At 54.8% G+C, this 17,034-nt stretch overlaps 1 protein-coding gene across 1 annotated transcript in view; it reads right to left on the minus strand.

Annotated features, from left to right (window-relative positions):
* Positions 1 to 14,633, minus strand: part of ADCY3 (adenylate cyclase 3) — a 53,526-nt gene extending 38,893 nt beyond the window's left edge. The window contains exons 1-2 of the mRNA XM_054727920.1: positions 14,327 to 14,633; positions 12,964 to 13,815 (exon numbers count right to left, since the gene is read on the minus strand). Coding sequence (XP_054583895.1) covers positions 12,964 to 13,638 — 675 coding nt within the window. The 5' untranslated portion in view covers positions 13,639 to 13,815; positions 14,327 to 14,633. The remainder of the gene's footprint in view (positions 1 to 12,963; positions 13,816 to 14,326) is intronic.
* Positions 14,634 to 17,034: the final 2,401 nt, after the last annotated feature.

Genomic DNA, 17,034 nt, shown 5'->3' on the forward strand with positions numbered 1-17,034 from the left:
CCTCTCCCCCATACACTCAAAGCCACACCCACTGCCCTCCACCCATCACTGCTGTTTCACGTGTCCTGCATTTAATCCAGTTCCCGATTTTTACTTTAGATTTTTAAGTCATTTTCCAAGTTTCCTTGTCATTGTCCCAACCCTTCTCTTTCTGTCCCCCTCCCCCGGCCCTCGGCGAAGCGAACACGTGGTCACAATCAGAGAGACAGGCCTGGGAGGAGCGTGCCGGGCCAGAGACCGTCCTCGCAAGGCACCATCTCAGTCACGGACACAGAGACCTCCCAATCCCAGTCCTGGCCAACGCCACTCCGGAATTTCAGTTTTTCAGCCATAACTGCCTCACCCAGCGCCACCGGGTGTGCCCCCCTCACCCTTACTCAGGAGTTCCTACCCCTGGCTGCACCTTAGACTCACCTGGAAGCTATGCCCGGGCAGGCCCCCCAAAACAGTGACACCAACGGCCAGCCACTGACATTGTTAAGAAAGCCCCCAGGGGACTCCAGGGTGCAGCCAGGGGTGGGTGGGAAACCCCAGCCTGTCTCGGTCCCCGCCCACCAGCCCCGATCTGAAGGTGCACCTCTGCCAGCCGAGGGGGGGCCTCAGCTCACCGACGGCTCCCAGCCAACTGCAACAGCGCCCGCCCCTCCCAGCCTCACATCCTTGGTAAAGGGTCTGGGACGCCTGAGCCAGGGCCACCCCGTCTCCCTGTCTCCCCGGAGCTCCTGCGGCACCTCCAGGGGGTCCTTCACTCCACCTGCTCTTCCTGGACAAACGCCTCCTGGTCTTCCTCCTCATCACTCCTCCTCCTACCACTTCCCGGCCCCAACCCTCACCCCCCACAGGGCTGGGCACAGACACAGCGCCCTCCTCCCTCTCGGTCCTTCCACCCCACCCTCTGGTACCACATTCATCTTCCAAAAGCATCTCTCTGCAAGTTCCACCTCCTGCTCGGACACCTCAGTAGCTGCCGGCTGTCCAGAAGGTCAAGTTCAACATCCTCCTTCTGGCCCCCGGACCCGGCGAACCTTTCTCCCATCTGCCACCAGGCCCTGGCGGTGGCCCCGTGTGTCCCAGCAGCGCTCTGCAGCTCGGCGCCCGCGCAGCCCACACCGCAGAGGGCTCGGTCTCTTCCACCGAGTCCCCGGGCGAAGCCTCCCTCTCACCTTGCCAGTGCGTGGGGCTTTGCCTTCTAGGCCATGGACGTCCATGTTTGCATTACTATTTTTAAACGCTTAAAGAATGTTTGCCTTTGAGTGGAACAGATGTGTCTGCCCATTATGTGATACGCTCCGCAGGGACAAGACCTGTGCCAGTCACCACTTGTGCCCAGCACTCCACACACGCGTGGCACATAGGAGGCGGCCAGGGACTACCGAGCGAAGGAATGAAAATGGAGGAAGGAGGACAGGAGGGAGGGAGAGACGGGAGAAAGAGAAAATGGAAATGCCAACTCCATGGGTCCTGAGTCTTTGACTGCACCAGGCAAGCACTCCCCTGCAGCCCCACCTGAAATACCTGCATGCAGTCCCCCCTGCCACCTCCCACCCTTCCCTCAAAACCTAGCTAAACCCTGCCCTCATTTTCCTAGAAAGGAAACAGGGCAGGAGCAGAAACACTAACGGGTCAACAGCGGTTCCCCTCCGAGGCAGGGGGATTTAGCACAATTTCTGTTTTCTCCTTTTTGCCTTATCATCTTCCTGTAGTGACTCTCTTTACAAAGAAATTTGAGATTTCCTGTTATTCCACTCTCTTGGATTGCCCCCCCCCCACCCCAGCCACAGCAGACCTGGGACCCTTCACAGAAACTACCTCCTGCCAGGCGATAGCCCCGCCACCCCTGAGCCTCAAGTAATTTGCCCAATTTGTCCAAGTTGTCAAATTTGTGGGCACACAGTAGTTTGTAACATTATTTTACTATTCTGTTAATGTCTGTAGGACCTGTAGCCATGTTCCCATTTCCATTCTGGCATTTGTAATTTGTATCCTCTCTCATTTCTCTGATCACCTAGCTATAGCTTATCAATTTTATTGAATTTAAATACCAGCTGTGGATTCACTGCTTTTTCTTTATTGTTTATTCACTATTTTCCATTCTTATTTTTTACTAGAGGCCCGGTGCATGGATTCGTGCACCGGTGGGGTCCCTCGGCCTGGCCTGTGGGGATCGGGCCGAAATCGGCTCTCCAACATCCCCCGAGGAGTCCCGGATTGCGAGAGGGCAGTTCTTGGGTGACGCACCCTGGAACCGGGCTCCCTCCTCTCTGGTTCCAGGCGCGTCACCCGAGAACCGCCGCTGCCACGTGACCGCAGCTCGGCAGTGCCTGCATTGAGCGTCTGCCCCCTGGTGGTCAGTGCACGTCATAGTTACTGGCCGGTCAGCTGGTTGCTTAGGCTTTTATATATATATACTAGAGGCCCATTGCACGAATAGGCTTTCCTTCCCTAGGCTTCCAGCACTGGTTTTCCTCCAGCACCCGGGACCCAGGCCTTCGCTCTGGCCAGAGTCTGCCTTCTTCGTCTTCGCTGCTTTGCTACAGACTCCAGCTGGAGTCTGCCGTCTTCATCTTTGCTGCAGACTCCGGCTAGAGTCTGCTGTCTGCCATCTTCGTCTTCGCTGCAGACTCCGGAGTCTGCAGTCTTGTCTTCACTGCGGCACTCCGCTCCTGTAGATCCCTTCGCCCCTGCCCTCCCTCTCATAGCAGGCCTCCTGCCCCACCTGGCCACTCCGTGCCTGGAGCAGCTGGGCGGCCGCCATCTTTGGCCTTCTAATTTGCATACTCACTCTGATTGGCTGGGGCGTAGTGGAGGTACGGTCAATTTACATGTTTGTCTATTATTAGGTAAGACTAGGTATACCAGTTAATAATGTGGATTTTGTAATCAAAGAAAACATAATTTCAAGAGAAACATCAAAAGTGCTTTATTCAAAGTAATGTCCATCACCCTAACCGGTTTGGCTCAGTGGATAGAGCATCGGCCTGCGGACTGAAGGGTCCCAGGTTCAATTCCAGTCAAGGGCATGAACCTTGGTTGTGGGCACATCCCCAGTAGGGGGTGTGCAGGAGGCAGCTGATTGATATTTCTCTCTCATCAATGTTTCTAACTCTCTATCCTTCTCCCTTCCTCTCTGTAAAAAATCAATTAAAAAAACATACATAATGTCCATCGCTAGCTACACATTTCTCCCATCTTTCAGGTAATTGGTGGATACCATCCCAGTAGAACTTTTCTTGTTTCGAGGCAAACCATTCAGAAACCCAATTTTCCACTCTTCATACGTTTTGAAGTGCTGCTCAGAAAGTGCATGTGCCATCGATCAGAACAAGTGGTGATCTGAAGGAGCAAGATCTGGTGAATACAACGGGTGGGTTAATACTTCCCAGGCAAGATCTTTTAACGTGTCTTTAACTGGGTTTGAAGTGTGTGATGGTGCATTATCATGAAACAAAATTACTTTGCTGTGTCTTCTGGAACATTCTGGTCGTTTCATGATCAAAGCGTGGTTCAAATTGGTTATTTGTTGTCGGTAGCAATCAGTATTAACAGCTTCACCTGGTTTTACAAGCTCGTAATACACCACACCTTCCTGATCCCACCAAACGCAGAGCACTGTCTTCTTTCCGAAGCGGTTTGGCCTTGCAGTCGATGTTGACGGTTGACCTGGATCAATCCATGATTTTGTGTGTTTGGGATTCTCAAAATAAATCCACTTTTCATCGCCAGTCACAATTCAATTCAAAAAAGACTTTCTTTCGTGTCGTTGAAGCAACATTTTACTAATGACTTCTCGGTTTTCCATTTGTTTTTCGTTCAGTTGATGTGGCACCCATTTTCCTTCCTTTAAAATCTTTCCCATTGCTAGTAAACCATCAGAAATGGTTTGCTGAGCAACGTTTAATCTTTCTCAAAGTTGTTTTTGAGTTGACACGCATCTTCATACAATAATGCTTGTAACTGTTGGTCTTCAAACTTTTTCGGTTGACCTGGACGTTCTTTGTCTTTCACATCCAAGTCATCAGTTTTAAAGCGTTTAAACCAGCGTTCACAAGTATCTTGAGATGGAGCATGTTCACCATAAGCTTCCCGAAGTATACGACAATAACTTTTTCTTCAAAATAATGAATTAAAACTTCCCGCAAATGCTCTTTTTCTGGCACGAAATTTGACATTTTTAAGCGTAAAAATATCAAATTTCAGCAAATTTGACATATGAAGTTTTGAAGCTTGCTGTCAATACAACAGAATAGCATACATATCAAATCGCATATGTATCAACATATGTGTAACTCCATCTATTGGAAAAAATCCGCATTATTAACTGGTACACCTAGTACATTACCTCCTATTTCTTACTCTGGATTTAATTTTTCTGCTTTACTTATGGTGGAATCATAGGTCATTAATTTTAGACCTTTCTGATGCTATAAATTTCCCTCATAGTACTGCTTTGCTTACATCCCACAAATTTTTATACGTTGTTTTAATTTTCATGTAATTCAACACATTTTCTAATGTATCTTATGATTTCTGTGTTGATCCATTGGTTGTGTAGGCATGTTTTACTTACTTTCCACATATTTGTGGATTTTCAAAACATATTTCTGTTAATTTTTATTTCAATCCATCATACTTTGCATGATTTCAGTAATTTTTTAATGTATGGAATCTTGTGTTATGGCCCAGCATACTGTGTGCCTTCATAAACATTCCAATGCACTTGAAAAGAATGTGCATTCTGGGCCTGCCCATGTGGCTCAGTGGTTCAGCATCAATCTATGAATGAGGAGGTCACGGTTCGATTCCCAGTCAGGGCAAGTGCCCAGGTTGCAGGTTCGATCCCTGGTGGGGAACGTGCAGGAGGCGGCCAATCAAGGATTCTCTCTCATCATTGATGTTTCTCTCTCTCTCCCCGCCCCCCCGCTGAAATCAATAAAAATACATTAAAAAAGAAAAGAATGTGCATTCTGTAGTTGTTGGGTGGAAGGTTCTATAAATATCACTGGTCCAGGTGGTTGTTCAGGTTGTTCAAATGCTCTATATACTTACTAATTTGTCTATTAGTTTTACCAATAACCGAGAAAGAAATATTGTAGTCTTTAAACATAATCATAACTTGTCTGTTCTTCCTTTTAGTTATATCAGCTTTGGCTTCTTATATTTTGAATCTTTTTAAAATATATATACCGTATTTTCCAGCGTATAAGAGGACTGGGCATATAGAAGGTTTTCCTGGGTTAAAAAGTTGTCTTATATGCCGGAAAATACGGTATTTATTTTTATTGACTTCAGAGAGGAAGAAAGAGAGAGACTGTTTAAGTATACTATCATAATTTGTATACTGTGTTCTCTGTTCTTCTGGGACTCCACTGCTCCCCATTTCAAGACTACTTCAAATATTATTATTTTACATATAGTACAAAAAATTATGATAGTATACTTTCATATCTCCCCCTTCCCTTGTTTTATTATTATATATTTTGCTTCTATGTTATAAACTACAGTATATTGTTCATATTTTTGCTCTAAACAGTCATTAATATTTTTTGTAGTGCGGGTCTGCTGATGATTAATTCTCTCAACTTTAGTTTGTCTACAAAAAAAGTCTATCTCCCCTTCATTTATTGAAGTATATTTCTGTTGGGTATAGAATTCTAGATAGACTATTTTTATTTTTCCAGTTCTACTGTGTTCTTCCTTGGATAATTTCTGACCAGACATCTGCCATCATTCTTATCTTTGTCCCTCTCTATGTAATGTGTCCTTTTTATTTCTGATTTTTATGAGTTTCTCTTAATTACTAGTAGTAAGCAATCTAATTATGATGTGTCTTGGTGTAATTCTTTTTATCTGAGTTATATTGAGCTTCTTGAACTGTGGGGTTTTTAATTTTCATCAAATTTGGAAATTTCCCCATCACTATTACTTTAAATATGTTTTCTGTGTTCTCTATTCTTCTGGGACTCCACTGCTCCCCAATGCCTACAAAATGTAGTCAAAGCTATCTCAAATAGCTTTCTAGGTCCTCTATTTCAGATCCCAAATACCTTCCAGGCTTCTCTCTTACTATCTCACACACCCAATTCTCCAGGCAAAGGTTCTCATAGGTTCATCCCCCAAATCACTGCTCACCAGCAATCACCTTGTGCCCCTTCCCTACCAATCTAGTGTTCAAAATCCAATTTGCCCCTCATGGCCCAGCTCAGTTCTGCCTCCTCCAGGCCTTTCCTAACCAAGGCAGAATGATGCTGCTTCCAAGTACTCTCACAGGTCTTGTGTGTTCCAGCGGCCCCTTGAGGGCTGCGGATGTCCACTCCGTCATCTCGGATGTGCCCCGCCCTCAGACCCAGGAGAAAGACACTGGACCCTGTTGTCGCTGTGACGGGGATAAGAGTAATCATTACGTCAAAAGGTGCCTTGTGACACGTTCCAGAAGGAGAAGTTGAACACACAGTATTTTATGAAGAAGTGAGTCAGGAAGCATCTCTCCTTTTTCCAAAGGGAAAAATGAGCCACACAGCAGATTAAGTCAAGTATTCCGAGCCAGGGGAAGTACCCTGCAAGGATCTTCACTCTCAGACCAGTCTATCGATGTAGCCTCTCAAGAGCTGGGGAAAACTATGGTGATTACCAGAGAGGAATGGATGCTGAGGAGCAGCAGGATGGGGCTCGAAGGGAAGGCGCAGGAGCACAGGACAGCACTGAAGCCCTCGGGACCGATATTCCAGCTCAGTCAAGACCTCTGGCCCTCGCTCCCCCTGCCCACCCACTGACCATACGCACACAGCTCGGGGGTGGGGGGGGGAGTTGGAGGTCTCTGCAGGACCCTCCTGCATTTCTCCTCCAGCTTCGGAGTGTTTTCCCAAGAGTCAGGTGTGTTTAAGTCCGAACCCTGCTACATCAACTGTTTTTCTTGGTATTAGACTTACATAATTCAATTAAATAGGGCAGTGATGGCGAACCTATGACACGCGTGTCAGCAGTGACACGCGTAGCCATTTCTGATGACACGCGGCCGCATGCCGAGGATGAAACATTTGCTGCTCCTGAGGATGAAACATTTGCGATTAGAGTCTTGGAGTTAGTTTTTTCCTCAAAGTGACACACTACCCGAGTTATGCTCAGTTTTTTGGCGAAGTTTGACACACCAAGCTCCAAAGGTTGCCCATCACTGAAATAGGGCCTTCACAGATAAATTATGAGTGCGAAAGGAGAGTTGTTCTTTCTAAGTAAAATTAACATTCTGGGGATTGCTGATAAGCGTGCGTAGCTAAAAGAAACTGCTGTTGACTTAGGAGTGGGCAAGGCCACAGTAAAAATTTTAGCGAAAAAAAGAAGAGTCATAAAAACCTAGGATTCTAGACCCAGATTATTTCCAAGCAACTTTTAATTCTCCCTCCACCTGAAGGACACTGGCAATGACAGGCCACACATCCTAACTACAGAAGAAGGCCACCGGGCGCGGGGCACCCAGGCGCGGGGACAGAGGGTTCCCTTCAGAAAAGATGAGCAAGTGACGACAGCTAAAGGCGTCCAAAAAGAATCTACTTTGTGGAGTTATCGTGTACATACAATTAAAGGCACCCATTTAATGTGTCTGTTTAGATGAGTACTGACAAATGTATACAGCTGTGCAACTACATCCACAACAGCCATACGGAACACTTCCATCACCCCAAAATGTTCCTCTGTGCCCCATCCCAGCCCGCCCCCACCTCCACCCCAGCCCCACAGAATGTCTAAGGTATCACAGCTCTCACTGCACTGTCTCGAGGTCATTCGTTCACCATCATCTAGCGTTTGGTTGTTAGTCCCTTTCACGTCCAGTAAAACTCACTCTTTGGGGCACACGTTGTGGGACCACAATAATTTAGCTTTTTGCATTAACTGACCTACTGCCTTTCCCAACCTCATCAGGAAGAGGACCTTCCCTGCATGTGGGTCTGGACGGCGGACTCGAGGCCAGCCGCCTTCATCTTTACTGCGTGACCCTCCTCTACATCCTGCTCGAGACAGGAACTTCCCCTCACAGGACGGGCCTGAGGACTAAGTGACGTAACAGAGATAAGAAATGCCTTCAAGACCTACATCAATGTTACTTGTCACTGGTTTTAACGGACTGCAAACCAGTTGGTTATTCTGATGAAGAGTGAGCTCCCAGCCCCGAGCGAAACGGAGGCAAAGAACAGAGCAAGAGCCGGCCGTGGCCGCGTGGAGGTTCCACGGGGAAGTTGTGGCACCGCCTGCCTGCAAGGCGGACTGTGAGCACCGTGATCCTGTCCACCCCGAACCCAGCGGTGAGGATCGGGAGGGGTGCGCCACTAACCCTGGTGGAAAGGAATAGAGGAGGCCAGCCAGGGGCAGGGGACACAGCTCATAGCCCTCTGGTCCCCCTGATCCCCAATAAAGGACCCACGCCCCCCACATCCATTCCCCAGGGCCCAGTCCCTTTGGGTGGAAAACTCAGCCCCCCAGGGGCAGCCAAGGAGCCCAGCACCGAGCTGGGGCGGGCCTTACGCTGCCAGATCCGGCTCAGCTGACACCAGTCACATTCACGGGAACAACAAACCACAACCATGGAGATCTCGCCAAGTCCAATCCAGCCCTCTTACCCGGGGGGGTTTCAAACGGGGCCAAGGGTGGGATGGGATTTGCTCGGAAACATGTCATTTTCATTTTGTTTGCAGCAGAGAAAATGTTCCTGAAGAGAGGAAAGGGGAAAGCAAAGGGAAGGTCTCGTTACTAAAAAGCCCATCTCTCAGGGACCACGAGGGATTTTGCTGGAAGCAGCAGCGGAGACATGATCAGAGGAGAAGGGGGCATCGGACACACTCCGTGGCCAGGAGGGGAAGGAAGGGGAGCAGCGGGCCTGCTGGCGCCGTCCGTCAATAAGGAACACCTACGATGAGCTGATGAAGAGGAACCGAACGGCCTACAGAAAAGGAGCATTAATTACAGCACAGTTAGCCAGTATCAGACGCGGCCATTAGAAATGGGGACGGGGAAGACTAATTTAAAATGCAAAAAGCCTGTGCTCTAACGCGAAGGAAAGCAGGGGTAATGCCTACGGCTTTGTAAAATTTTCCGTAGGCAAAGACGAGAAAGGACTAGGCCACACAAAAACATGGTTACGGTGGGACTGGAATACGTGTCCCCTCTTGTTCCCAAAGCTTCTGCAACGTCGTGGAGCATTTCGTAATCGGGAACAGTCTTTAAAACGATGCGTTCGAAATGAGAAAAAGAGAAGAGCCAGTTGGTTGCACACACAAGAGGTGGGAAAAAGGACAGTAAGTGAGCTTGGTCTGATTCATTCACGGATCGAAGCTCAGAGACGGTGTGTCCAGACGAAAAGGCAGCAGAGAAGCACATGCCTGGCATGTGGGTAGTGCTCTACGGTTTTGCAAGGGGCCTCTCTACACTTCACCCACCCCCACTCCTGCCCCGGGTAGCAAAGCAGCCTCCTGGGCCCTTGCTCACCTGTAGACCAATGAGCAGCCAGCCCCCCACCCGACGCCCCAGCCCCACGCGACTCCCCTGGTCTTACGTTTCCACAACCCACGAGAACCAGGGGTGCAAACGCCAGCAGACCTGTTGCTCCCCCATCCGCCGTCACAAGCCGCCTGGGACCAGGGAGAGCCGGCAGGAAGCAGAGGCAGGGACAGGCCTGGATGCTCCCCGCCAGGAGCCCCACCACCACCAGGCTGCTCCCTAACGCTGGGCCCCAAGCCCTCTTCCCGGGGATTCTGCACACGCTCCCTGGAAACCCCTCGGCCTCACGATGGTTTGGGTGCCCCAATAGCCTTCCTGCTGTAACAGAAAGCTGTATTTTTCAGGGGGTCCTTACCCCTAACTTGCCACAGGCTCATTCCTCCGACGGCCCCGTGAGAGCCTAACGGGTGTATATGGGCACATGTGAGCATCTCAGGCCACAGGAATGCTCCCCACCATTCGGGCTGCATTTCTCCCTACCCACCTCTTCCCCTTCATCCTCTCCCATCAGCTGCTTCCTCCTGGTCCTGCCCTCAAACCCCCTCCCCCCAGCTGCTGCCTCACCTCACCCAAGGCGCAGGTGGTGGCAGTTAAGGGCAAGTTGGTGGTGCCAGGACCCAGGCAAGGGGAGGGATGTGGGGAAACCCTGCCCGCTGCAGCTCACCCCTCCTGTCATCCGAGCCCCCAGACCCCCAGCCCCAGGCCATGCTCTCCTCCACCACAGCCTCTGACTGTCATCGTCTGAACCCCTTCATCCCAGGCCCTGCAGGCTGCAAGGCCCAGACCTGTTGCTCGGTAACATTCACTCATTCAGTAATACATGAAGCCCCAGCAACACCCCTGTCCACCCGACACACCCCGCTCTTCCTCTGCTCTTTCTGTGGAACCCACCTGCCCGCCCCGAGAAGAGCCCAGGGCCGCTGTATGGCTCGCCTCTGCATGTCAGGCTGCCCTGAGGTTCTGGGTCTCTTAGGATTCCCCGCACAGAGCCAAGCATGGGTTGGGGGGCCGAAGGGTGCAGAGGAAGATAACCTGGGCCCTGAACCCCGGAAATCCAGTGACCACTTCTAACTGTGAGCCTGGGTTCATCCCCACGGACCCAGGAGGAACTCCCTGGCCGGAGCCAACAGGTGATGGAAGGAGAGAGAGAAGCGGGGAGTCTGGCCGGCAGGAGAAAGGAAAGGAGATGCTGGCCTCTGGAGAGTTCCTGGAGTTACCCTGCTGGGGGCGGGGTTTCTGGCCACCCCCTTCTCAAGTCCCCATCCTCCAGCCCCTTCTATCCCTGATGGTGCCCCCACCCCAGGGGGGTTCATGAGCCCAGGGGGCAGGTGAGTGAGGCTTCATTCCGCAGCTGGGGGAGCCGCAGGCAGGGCCACACGGGGCTTCGTTCCCACCGTGCCCTCAGGAGGACGGTGGGGGGTGGGCCTGGGAACCCAGGCACCTTTTGAAAAGTCACATTCGTCCCAAACAAGTGACTCAGAACCTTCTGGAGCGCAGCCCACTGAAAGCTGGGGCCTCCTGCGTTCTGGATCTCAGGCTCCCCAATGGACCTGGAGCGTCCCCTCCCCGCCCCTCCGCAGAGCCCCAGCCAGCGCGCTGCCTCCGTGTCAAGGCCATGCTCTCCTGGGATGCTAATGTGGTTATTCTGGATTTACTTATTTTTCTATCTTTTTCTGTTTCCTCATCTGTTTGGGTTTTGTTTCTTAGCAACCCCCAAAGGACACGCAGCAATCATGGGTTCAGAGTCTGGGCTCCAATGGGGAGAATTTCTGTTTTGCTCCCTAACGGACAAGGCAAAGCATCCGGGAAACTACTCATGCACCGGGGGCCTGGCAGGGACGACAGGGCAGAAGTGACTTCAGGACCAGGCCGCGGTTCGGTCCGATCACTCAGAGCCCAGGCCTGCTCTCGCCCTTCTTCCCCAGACGCTGCCCCAGGGCCTCACGGGCAGAGGCACACGCTGAGGTTCCCCGGCCCAGCAGTCGTGGCAGGCTGTCCCCTTAACTGAACACATCCCTGGGAGAAAGACCGAGGACCCGTTGCTGTGCCTACACGCGCCCGTGTGCACCTGCAGAATCGAGAGGCACAACGCGTCCGGGAGCCGTGGCGGGAAACAGGAAGCATGTGGGTCCAAGAACGAGGAGAAAGTTAACACAGAGAAAAGCCTGCATTTTCCTCCAACCAACGCGGCCGCAATGGGACGGCCCCACAGGGTTCTTGCATCAACCACCGGCGGCACCGCTGGGCACCTGGAGACTCAGCCCTCCGCCCCAGGAGACAATGCTAACGGCTTTGGCCGAGATGGAGGCAGCAGGATGACGTCGCAGGGAGAGCAGTGGGACGGAACTGGGAGATGGGACTGAGACGTGGACACTCCGGCCAGAGCACTGCCATCACCAGCCACGTGGCCCTGGGCAGGTCCCTTCCCACCCGCGAGGCAGCAGGCGGGGCTCACAGCTGTAGAAACGCCTCGACGCCAAGTCCTGAGGAGACCCAGGTGGGTCACCAGTAATAAACTCAGGAGGCCGGGCTCTGCGGCCCCTCAGCACGTAGCCGGGCCGTGGAACCCTGTGGAACCCCGTGGAGCACAGCAGTGAAGCGGGGGCCACATGTCCACCCGTCCAGCAGGAGGCTCCACCACCATGGTTGGCACCACTGCCCTCCCCCCCCCCGTCTGTGTCCCCACCCCACGCCTTCCGTGGGGAGACCGCCATCCCTCTGATCGTCTAACTCGGGGCGGGTGTTTTTGCCGTTTTGTTTTTTTTACTTCAAAATAAGATATGTGCAGTGTGCATAGGAATTTGTTCATAGTCTTTTTTAAACTATAGTCCGGCCCTCCCACGGTCTGAGGGGCAGTGAACTGGCCCCCTGTTTAAAAAGTCTGAGGACCCCTGAACTGCTCGAGGGACCCCGGGCTCCCAGCAGCAGACATGGGACCTGGGACAATCACGCCTTCCCGCCGTTTCCCAGGGAGTCACACTTCCACCCGCGTTTCCCTGGACCTCGACGGCAGCCACACCGCGCTGGCACACACTGTCCGTTCGGCAGGGGGACGCCAAGGCCACACGAGTCAGTCACTGGCCACAGCCGGCCCACGACTGGCTGGAGCCCAGAAGCCCAGGGACCTCTTTCCCCGCAAGGCCCTCCCGGCCAAGGTCCATGCGAGCGCGGCCAGGACAACGCTGCCTCGAGGCCAGGCCTGGGCAGGCCTTCCCGCCACCCACGTGGGCTGGGCACGGGTGGCCGCGTGGCCCTGAGGCCCAACGTCCTGACGGCCTTCAGTCCCTCGGGCCCAACTCCGGTGCAAAGCCAGGGGTTGGGAGAGAGGAGGTCCTCCCTGCACGGGCGGCTGAGAGAAGGGGGGTGGGGTGAGGGTGGGGGTGCCGCCCAGGGCACATTTTGACAACAGGCCAAAGTGAACAGTGCCGCCCCCCACCTTTGAAATAGGGCCCACCCGGGGGGTAAGGCCGAACTCACCTCTCTCAGCAACTGCATCCCCTTCAGCCTGTCCTGCTGCTGCTGGGCCACGGTGACCCCCAAAACGAGCGTGTGCGCCACACAGGAGACCACCGAGATGACGACGATGGGGCCGAGGCCGAGGGGCAGCGTGATGAAGAAGGAGAAGACGAAGAAGGCCAGCCAGCCCACCGTGTCGCCGGCCGCGTGGGCGCCGGGGAAGCCGAGGCCCAGGTAGGAGAAGACCTGCGCCGTGATCAGCAGCCACAGCAGGTAGGGCACCACCTTGCGGGCCACCCGGCTGGGGAGCAGCCCCTGTCTGCACAGCGCGAAGAGGACGATGTCCAGCAGCAGCCCGACGCCGGCCACGGCGAGGGGGGCCAGCCTGTCCGGGGCGAAGACGGCGGCGCACATGGCCACCACGTAGCAGCCGAAGAGCGCGGCGAACACCACCAGCACCAGCAGGGTCTCGTGGCGCTGCCTCCGGAAGTAGGTCTGGTACAGGCTCTCCAGGGACGCGGGCACGAAGGTCAGCCGCAGGAAGCGGGGCAGGCAGAGGCAGGACCCCGAGCTCCGCACCGAGATCTCGTGCGCCCGGCCCCGCCGGCGGTCCGGGTCGGAGGGCAGGCTGGCCGAGTACTCGGCGGAGTGCTCGGCCGAGGGCTCGGGCTCGGAGAAGCCCTGGGTCCTCGGCATCCTGGCGGGCTGTCTGCTCCGACGGGCCGTGGCCGACGGGCCGGGGGCAGAAGGGCTCTCTCTCTGGAGGGCGGGCCACCACCTCGCAGGGCTGAGACCTGGGGGAGGCGGAGCGCCGGTCGGTCACCTCCGCACGGACGCGGGACGGGTCTCCAGGGCACAGGCTGCGCTGATCATCTGGAGCAAAGGACACCTCCGAGTGGAAGCAGCTCTTACCCCCCTCCACCCCCACACACACCTCCCCCCACACCCACACTCCACACCCCACACCCCCCACCCCCGGCCTGGGCTTTCTCTGCGACCCACCCGGCCCACCCCGGGACTCGGCCAAGAACCACTGCCGCGCGCGGCTGCGGAGCCAGGTCCCCTCCAGCCCCCTCCACGCTCCGCACTTCCCGCCCCAACGCCGTGCCCTGTCTTCGGCTCGCAGAGACCTGGCCACCTGGCCATCCCTCGCACCCCGCCTCTCCCCCGGGGTCTCTCCTCTCCCGGTCCCTGACTTGCTCACCGAAGCCTCCTCCAGGCCCACGCCTCGGGTGCAGCGCGCCAGACCGCAGCCGGGGCCATCCTGGGGATTCCTGAACCTTCCTTCTGTTTACTTCCTTCCCCACCCAGCCCCCCCGCGACTCCGACGCCCCACCTCCGGCACCGGGTGCCCCCCGGAAGGCCGGCCCGCCCCTGCGCTTACCTGTGCGGGAACTCCGGAGCCGCGTGGTCCGCGCCGGTCCCTGCGAGGCTGCGGGGCCGGGTCACGCGTGCGGCGGGCGGGGCAGGAGGCTCAGCGCGCCCGGGGGCTGCTCCCCGCGGAGCCGCGCCGCCAAGCCAGCGCCATGGCCCCCGAACCCCGGCTGCAGCGCGACTCCCCGCCGTCAGGATCCACAGGCGCCCGGCCACGGGAGGCGGCAGGAGGCGACGGGGACTGGAGAATTCGGGGCGCCCGCGTTGCGGCTCGCGGGAATCAGGGCCGGCGTGCGCGGTGCAGCCGGCCCCCTAACCTCTCGCCGAGGCGGCGGCGGCACGGCTAGGGGCGCACCCGGGGCCCTCCCGGCGGGAGCGCGGGCCGAGGCCGGGGAAGCCCGCCAGCATCCTCCGCCGCCCGCGCGCCGAGCGGTGCCAGCCGAGTCCCCGCGGCGCGGGCGGCTCCGGGGCCACGCGCGCTCCAGGCCCCCGGAGGCGGGCGGCGCCCCTCCCTTCCTCCTCCTCTCGCTCAGACGCCGCCCTCTCGGCGAGCGCGTCCGGGAGTTGGGGGGCGGGTGAGGCTCCCGTCTCCAGGCCCGGGACCCGCGCAGGGGCTGGGGGGCGGAGAGGCGCGCGGGGCGAGAGCGGAGGCGTCCGAGGGGCCCTGCGCTCCGGACCCGGGCGGCGGGCCGGCGGCGCCTGCTGCGTGGGCAGAGGATGGGAGCACGGGCTCCCGCCCCCGCGGGCCGGCTCTCGGAAGGCTGAAAGCCGGGGACGTGCCCTGCGGCAGGTGAGGCGCCCCCGGGACACCCCCGTGGCCCCCTCCTCCGCAGCGGCTTCCTTCCGGCGCGCAGAGGCTGGGGCCGAGGTTTCGGGACGGCTCCCGGGCCGGGCGTGCCGGGCCCGTGTCCCCGCCCACTCTGGCAGCCCGAACGCCGAGCGAGGGGCCTGAGCCTCCCGCCGAAGGGCCGGCAGCTGCGCCCGGGTCTGGGAGCGCGGGGGTAGGAGTGGCCCGGGAGGCACGTGGACCTGGAAGGGACCGGGCTTCACAAAGACCGGCCGTGCACAGCCCACCTGTTTGAGAGGATGTGTGTGAATTGACAAACTCTCATTTAAAATCTCAAATGCTCGCGGTTACGCCTATCAGTCTCTTACATCATAGTATAAATGACTGTCCTTGGACTTGACAGAACACCTTGTCCACCGTGGGCTTTAGGGATTCGGATGAAGGGAGAGGAGCAGATGGGTTGTTTTGGAATAAAAGCGTGTGGGAGGGGGAGGGGATGGCTGAGGACTTTAGGGGATGGGCTCCCCTGGGGAGAGCAGAGGAAATGGGTCCGGAGGAGCTCAGCCATCCAGGCTCCCGGATGGAGTTGCCTCCTGGAGCTCCCAGGTGCCATCCATGAGTCCTGTTCCAGAACCTGGAGCGTCAGCTCCCATCCCTCCGGGAATGGAGTCATCGGGGAATGGGTCCTGTCACAGCTGTTCCTCTCAGTCCCTCATACAGATTCTGAAGAGCTGCCCACCTCCGCTCCAGCTTGTCTGGGCTTTGATTCTAAAGGTGGGGGGACCTTACATCAGATCCAGGAGGAGGAAAATTAAAGAAAGCAGCACTCTTTCCAGTGTTTGGATGTGTCTGGAGTCCAAACATTCATTTTGAATCGTCACGTGATGTTAAAGGAGGCATGGTTCGTGTGTTTAACGAAGGGACCTGTAGTAATAAAAAGAAAAGAGCCGCCCACTGCATGGGAGAACATATTCGCCAATGCTATTTCCGATAATGGTTTAATCCCCAAAATTTACAGAGAACTCATACAACTTAACAAAAGGAAGATACACGATCCAATCAAAAAAGTGGGCAAAGGACCTAAATAGACACTTTTCGAAAGAGGATGTACAGAAGGCTGAGAGACATATGAAAACATGCTCAAAGTCACTAATCATCCAAGAGATGCAAATCAAAACAACAATGAGATACCATCTCACACCTGTCAGAATGGCTATCATCAACAAACGACAAGTGCTGGCGAGGATATGGAGAAAAAGGAACCCTCGTGCACTGCTGGTGGGAATGCAGACTGGTGCAGCCACTGTGGAGAACAGTATGGAGTTTCCTCAAAGAACTAAAAATGGAACTCCCATTTGACCCAGTAATCCCACTTCTAGGAATATATCCAAAGAAACCAGAAACACCAATCAGAAAGGATATATGCACCCCTATGTTCGTAGCAGCACAATTTACCATAGCTAAGATTTGGAAACAGCCTGAGTGCCCATCAGCAGATGAGTGGATTAGAAAACTGTGGTACATCTACACAATGGAATACTACGCTGCGGTAAAAAGGAAGGAACTTCTACCATTTGCAACAGCATGGATGGAACTGGAGAGCATCATGCTAAGTGAAATAAACCAATCGGAGAAAGATAAATATCACATGATCTCACTCATATGTGGGATATAATGATCAACATAATTTGATGAACAAGAATAGATCCAGAGACAAATGGCAGGGGTGGGAGTGGAGGTTAGAGAGCAACCAAAGGACTTGTATGCATGCAGATTAGCATAACCAATGGACACACACACTGGGGCGGTGGGGACTTGCCCGGGGTGGGAATGGATGGGGGAGGAGGGGGGCTGGGAGAGTCAATTGGGGAAAAAAGAGACTTATGTAAAACTTTAGACAATAAAAAAAGAAAGAAAGAAAGAAAGAAAGA

Source organism: Eptesicus fuscus, chromosome 16 (genome assembly GCF_027574615.1).
Source record: "Eptesicus fuscus isolate TK198812 chromosome 16, DD_ASM_mEF_20220401, whole genome shotgun sequence".
Taxonomy (NCBI): domain Eukaryota; kingdom Metazoa; phylum Chordata; class Mammalia; order Chiroptera; family Vespertilionidae; genus Eptesicus; species Eptesicus fuscus.